The following is a 6,682-nucleotide window of genomic DNA, read 5'->3' as shown; positions in this document are numbered from 1 at the left end:
AGCTGATGGCCTCACCAAGCTGTGGGCAAGACCAGCATTTGAAGCATTTGTTGAGAACATTGGTCTAAGGGAGATCAAGAAAGATTAAGGTAATAATGATACAGTGTATTGATGAATTTTGTGTGTATCTGTTGATTTTTACAGTTAATGTCATACAGACGCTTTTCCTAATAAGGAAATCAGAGTCTGATTAATGTAATTAATTATTATTGCGTTTTTGGAAGAATTGAGATGGAATGGGTAGAATGGTGGCAGCGCAATTAGTGAGACGGTGTAGCAAGGGGGGGTGTTGTTGATTACTACACCTACCCTAGATAGATTACAGATGAACGTTATTCTTCAACACACTATATTCAGCTCTTTGTAGATAGCTCTATCAGTACAACCTTCGACTATCCTACAATTTAGGCCTTTGCTCTTAGGTACCCCTAATACTCGTCTAATCTTGATCCCCAACCCATAAACACTGAACGTGGTGTTCAAGCTGGGCCTATTTTCTTTTTAAAGCCATGTTCATATTGAGCTTTACCTTCCATTCGGCGTTATCTGCATTAATCTAAATATTTTCATTAATAATACTGACAATACAACATTGACCATGTAACCCTTTCCAATTTATAATTAGGGGAGCCTTTCTTCATGCAGAGGCAATGTGAAGCTCATGTCATTGCGTCTCCGCTGTCAGCAGAAATCCAATCCTTCAATTCTCTGATTCCTTCCACACTCCCGCCTAGGCTGGTGGCGGTTTTTGTGGGAGCAACCAACGGAATCGGCTAAAGCACTCTGACGGCTTTTGCCCAGTATGCAAGGCAATCGCGAGCGTACTTTGTCGGCCGCTCTCAAGATGCTGCAGACCGCATCATCGCAGAGTGTAAGGCACTGAACCTGGAGGGAGAATACATCTTTATCCAGGCCGACATCCGCTTGATCCGCGTCGTCGACAACGTGTGCGAGCAAATCAAGTCAAAGAAAGGAGAGCGCACTGAACATGTTGGTTCTCAGCGCGGGAGTACCACTCCTGGATCGCAGTGGTAGGTACTAGCCATGTAGCATCATCCAGCAACTCAGCTAACGGGAACGCTAGAAACCTGTGAGAAAATTCACGCGCTGCCGGCATTAATCTATTACTCCCGTATGCATTTCATCACCAGCATGCTGCCTCTGTCGCAATGGCTCGTCCCTCCGCAGCGTCGTTACTGTGGCAGGGGGTACGCGCGAGGGACTTTTGGACTCAACGGATTTCCCCGCTTTCGGACTCCCGCTCAAAGAACTTCGTGGACATCTCGCCTCACCGGTAACCCTTGGCCTTGAGGCCATAGCCAGGATGACCCCCGATGTTAGTTTTATCCACGGCCATCTAGGTTTAGTGGACACTCCAATTTTTAGGCATATGCACGGCCAGCCTGGAAAACAGTCTCCATTCGAGGTTTCTGTGGTGCCTATCGAAGAGAGTGGCGAGCGGCATTTGTACCTGGCCACAAGCTCACGGTTCCCGGCAAGGCAAGGCAATTCTGCCTCTGTGCCGCTTCCAGATGGAACTGATATGTCTATTAGTACCACGGGGACAATCGGGGGCGGCGTCTACTCCGTAGGGTCAGATTGTGAGACTGGATCTCCTGATGTGAAGAAGCTGTTGGCTGAACTACGCGATAAGGGGATGATTGAGGAGGTGTGGAATCACACTGAGGAAGAGTTCAAACGGATATGTGGATCACAGTGAGAATAGTGGTCCAATTTTCACACGTATCTGTGTCAAGGCAATCGTTAGTGATATCTCTTCGCTGAGAGATTTCAAATGAGTAAAGTAAGGAGAACATAAGGTAGCTAACTGTTCCTATGGTTGTGTTTTGATCAAACTTTGGTTTTGAGGAATATCCCAGCTCGTACTTTAGCCGATTACAATCTCTCATCTAAATAGATATCTATGTTAGATAGTTATCATTTCCCTCCTTCCGCTCAATGTTGTATCATCTGTTAGTTCAATAATTTCTCACCCACCCCTGTGTGCCAATGAACTTCAACTTTTCAAAGCAACTTAGGACGGCACCTATGCTGAATGATAGGCTAATTAAGGAGAGAGTAATAAGCTGACAGTGTCCAATAATGGGCGTCCCCAAGTATCCAACATTCCAGCACTGGGAAAGAAAGTTGGTGGTAAGAAATTGATTGGGCGGCCTCTGCATGGTGCTATTGATGGAATCCTTCGTAAAACCCTCTTTCAGTAATCAATATCATCCTAATTAGAGAATCCCGAATCTCGGCAAGTCCACCTTGGGAAATTTACTAGCTTGAACGCTCTATTCCTGATAAATGTAAGCTGTATAGACATTACTAACTCTCAAGGTCTTGTCATAATTGCCTTTTTGAGACGTGAGCCTTCCCCCTTGTCAGCGTTATTTCGGGACACTAATCTTTTGCCACTCTGGAGCTGGATGCAAGGCAGACTTCAATCAAGCACTGACCAACACTACCAAGGTTATTGTTCATGTCAACGCAGACAATGTGCACGTAACGCAATCTAGATTGCCCGAGGTATGCTCCGAGATTGCTATTGATGAGTTTAACACGATTATTCAGGGTATCAGCTTCTTCTGTATGATTGATGAGTCAACGCTGACAATTGAAGAATGATTACGAATGATGCTTGACAGGGACCGGACTGAATTAAGGTTGGGCAATGTGGTATCCATCCCCGCGATAGAGCGGTCAACAACTACTCGGAATACTGTTTGTAGCTGATCTCCAAACATCGAGGGTACAAGGAAATATTGGATGGCCAGAACAACGCCGTTTCGGAGTAATCTGGCCCATTAACTGTGAGGTGCTCGTTGGAGCCATAGATTTTGGCTCTAAAATGTTTTTGCATCTTGTTCTTCCACTTGTATATTTCCAAAAAGTCCTCCGTTTAGGCGGATGGTTTTTTCGAAGTACGGAGTACCCGGATACCGAAAACCTTACCGTACATTTCATGCACCCCTCCCCGCAAAATAACAAGACTGACAGTGTGAACATTGTAACCGACTCCGTGGGCTACTCATTATTCATGTTCAATCCGAACTCTTGTTCGTCAGGAGCAGCAGTCCCTCAACATTACACTTGAAATGGCCACAAAAGTAAGCGGCAGATGTCCGTATTCAAGATAGAAGCGGCCATCATTTACCATATCATACTGCCCCTAGAGGTTCGAAACACAGGCCCCCTCTGCTCGAGAAATCCCTCCATCTTACCGCTAGATCAACCACCCAAATCCGAGGTGGCTGTGCAGGGCTAGATTCGCAGTGATTGATGTGTGTGGTGGTACCGTACGCTAGTCTAAATTAGACTTAGGTGGGTCCCTGCCAAGGCGTAGGGCTGACCAAACCCTGGAGCCACGCTTTCGCTCGCCAAACCAGCCAATCAGCAAAACCTTGTTTCAACCGCAGATTCCGACATCGAGGGCTGACGATAAAGCTACAGCTAGGGCCAATTCCTGAAATAGCGCGCTGATGCGTGATGCGTGATGCGAACAGACATCTTGTGCGACTGGATTTGTAGGGCTGAAGTGCCTTCCCTTTCAGGAGAATTCTCTATCGCATACCTCAACATATCCTTGTATCACAAATACACCACCTGACTCCTTCCAGCGGAGGAAGATCGAGTGCTACGCTAGCTGCTCCTCCTGTCGTAATCTTGAAGTGGCAAACTGCATGAGGGAGTACATAGTGGTGATCTCACTTGCATGGAGGAGGATCCAGACGTTACCAGTCTTCTTTACTATTTCATTTCTCTCCAAAGCTGTTTTGTGCCTTGTCCCCTGTCCCTGATGCGGAGTGACTTCCTTGCGGAGCTAATATTAATGATGGGAATCGAATGACAAGCAGGATATACAGGGTTGCTCAAATCAGCCCCCAGAATATTCCGAGCATTTCACGATAATCTGCATTGCTAGAGGGGAGGTGTATGTTTGCCACCCCTTCATTCTGTCAGGTTAACGTCTGTTAGTTAAATGGAGATCTTGAGGCTTCAGCGCACAGCTCCGCCGACGGCGGGGATGCATGGGTCCGTCGGTTTTCTCTACCGAGGTTATTTTGTATAATTTTATTCTGTTTCTATATGAAAATAATGAAAAATGCATTCCAGTTTCTCCGGCTTCTCTGCTTTGGCCGTGGGGTCTCTCTAAGTATTTCTACTAGATTGAGTGAACGGACGGAAACAAAATCTGTCAGATACATGGCTGTCAAGTGATTTTTGCTTGTCTACAGTGGTCATTTTTTGATTCAACCCGTAGATTAAAAGCAAACTCCTGCCCTTGGGTGGAATAATATGGCCCTTGCAATTTTCCCAAACTGGACTCTTGACATATCAATAGGGATTTCTTCTGTATAATTTGACTCGATAGAGCCACAAGAAAAAGAGCATGCGAAGCTTTTTCATCCAGTCATCAGTTCTGGAATCCAGGCCATGCAGGAATGGCCCCAGCTTAGTTGCTCCGGCTACTGCAGTCACGTGTCCCACATTCTGTATTGTTCTAGAATGGGGAGAACAGTATAACCATAATCACCAATATCGATACCAAAATGATGGAAATACTGCCATGGGATCTGGAATTTGAATATCATGAGAGAATACTTTTGTCTCCTAGACGGAGAGAACCCGGCAATATCATCATTGTGAGAGAATCCTTTTTGCCTCCAGTAAGGGAGAGAGCCCCCACAATATACTGCGAGAGAAATAATCATAATCATGATGCTAGGCCACAGTGCCTATACAATAGAACTGACTATGAGAATGAGACCCCGCAGTGTCAAGACAACTGAAGAAAGGGGGGGGGGTAATACAATACAGAAAGGACAGAACGTTCTCCTTGCATGTTTTGCATGTATTTTTGCACATATGGGTCTAGTCCCTACGAGGAAACTAGATGCCAGCTTTTGTAATTAATTATTATTGTGTTTTTGAAGCAATTGGCAGTGAGCAGATAGGTGTGTGACACTGGCTGAGAACACTTAAAGCAATGTTGGTTAGCTCCCCGGCGGCTACTCCAGTCACGTGTCCTACTCTATCTATGTAGAGAACCTCGACTAATATTTAATACACACAACATGGTCATAACTAGGTTAGCAGACAAACAACCGAAGACAGAACTGTTTAATGCTGCAAAACTGTATATCATGTAGCTATTCTTGCTCCATGCTCACGATCCCTAGGCTAAGTCAGTCTGACACCAGCCTCAATTAGCTAACTACTAGCGATATGCTGACTCGTAACAGGCCAGCGTTGTGCCCCGTCCGTTACTATTTCCAGGGAAGCGGGATGACACTACCAATCACTAGTCGGGCTAAGAAGCCAAGGGTGCCCCCCCCGGCAAGCGTCTGTCATGGCCATATCGAGGGCGCTTTGGTTTGACCTTCCAGCCTCATCCTCCCAATTCGCCCCACGGGTAGGGGTAGTGCCCGAATCTCTGCGGACCGCCTTGGTAGAACCATATCAGATGATTATTATATGCGCTTTAGTACTTCCTGCTTCCTGCTTGGTTGGTGCGAATGGTTTCTTGGCAAGCGCACCACGTTTGTTACAGATCGCTAGCGGTAAAACGAAGCGGGAACAGCCACACTTCCATATCGTGGGTAACCAACGAGCCAACGATGCTAACAAAGGCATCCGCTGAAAGTCCTGCCTGAGGATTTGGCTGAAATGTGGCCCCTCATTGTAACAGCATTCCACCATTTCAAGATGAACTGGCTTGGCCTGAGCACTTATTTTCGGGCATGTCCGCGATCCGTTTGGCTATGCAGGTGACGGCTAGCGGGACGTTGCTCTGTACCCGCACATCGAGGATCAATCAGTTGCCGGCGGCCAAGTCGACCGTTTCCCATCCACTCTCCTGTGGTAATTTTCAACCCCTCAGGCGGAGCATGATGCAGGATCGGTCCACGAATTCCAAGCCTTGGAAGATTGCCTAGATGGTTTTGTCCCCTTTTTCCCACTCTAGACCTGATTACGACTCATTCTCTCCTTGTCCTAGGCTTCCACCCGACTAATAGATGCCTTGGGTGTATACTTTCAATTGGTTATATATGATGCTGTTTGTCACCTCTAACACATCATTTTTCTCATTTCAATCCCCATTTATACCCACTTATTCATTTCAATAAAATATCGCTCTACTCTTTAATTTCTTTTGTCGTTTTCTTGCTATTATACCTGTCTTGTTTATTTGGCGCTGTTTTTCATCCCCTTTGGAGCATCTGCACCTGCAACTACGCCACTTTCCACAGATCTAGTACTCTGCCGCATTTCCATCTCTTAGCTGTCGAGAGCTTAACCGTTGAATTGTTCCCGCTGTATCGCAAAAGCTCCATCAATCCCGCTTTTGCCTGCATATCGCAACATCCCCCCAGTTTATTCCGGACCTCCCAGTTGACAAACAACAAGAGAAGCGAACAGACTTTTAGCAAGATGTGCTACCAAGTTGTTGAAAGGTACTCCGTCTGTCGCTGCCTCTATCACCGTCATGCGGTAGACCCGTGCGAGGCATATGGTCAACGCGGCCATGTAGTACAAGAGAAGACAGTCCTTGTTGGATACGCGTGCACAGTCCATTCGGCGCGGGGAACGGAGTCCAACACCTACCCAAAACCTACCATGAATTGTCCTGATTCTGGCTACTCTAGCTGCAAAGGCCCATATCTTTAGAACCCGG

General features: G+C 46.4%; 1 protein-coding gene across 1 annotated transcript; it reads left to right on the top strand.

Annotated features, from left to right (window-relative positions):
- Nucleotides 1-639: 639 nt before the first annotated feature.
- Nucleotides 640-4,206, top strand: BDCG_01858 (uncharacterized protein; the record flags this gene model as incomplete). The annotated part of the gene is made up of 8 exons (XM_045417407.1): nt 640-744; nt 802-1,009; nt 1,085-1,132; nt 1,206-1,716; nt 2,288-2,312; nt 2,392-2,593; nt 2,736-3,113; nt 3,180-4,206. The coding sequence occupies 7 exons, from the start codon at nt 640-642 to the stop codon at nt 3,098-3,100; spliced, it is 1,464 nt and encodes a 487-aa protein (XP_045274227.1). The 3' UTR covers nt 3,101-3,113; nt 3,180-4,206.
- Nucleotides 4,207-6,682: the final 2,476 nt, after the last annotated feature.

Source organism: Blastomyces dermatitidis (assembly GCF_000003525.1).
Source record: "Blastomyces dermatitidis ER-3 genomic scaffold supercont1.2, whole genome shotgun sequence".
Lineage (NCBI taxonomy): Eukaryota > Fungi > Ascomycota > Eurotiomycetes > Onygenales > Ajellomycetaceae > Blastomyces > Blastomyces dermatitidis.
This window is presented reverse-complemented; position numbering and strand designations above follow the sequence as displayed.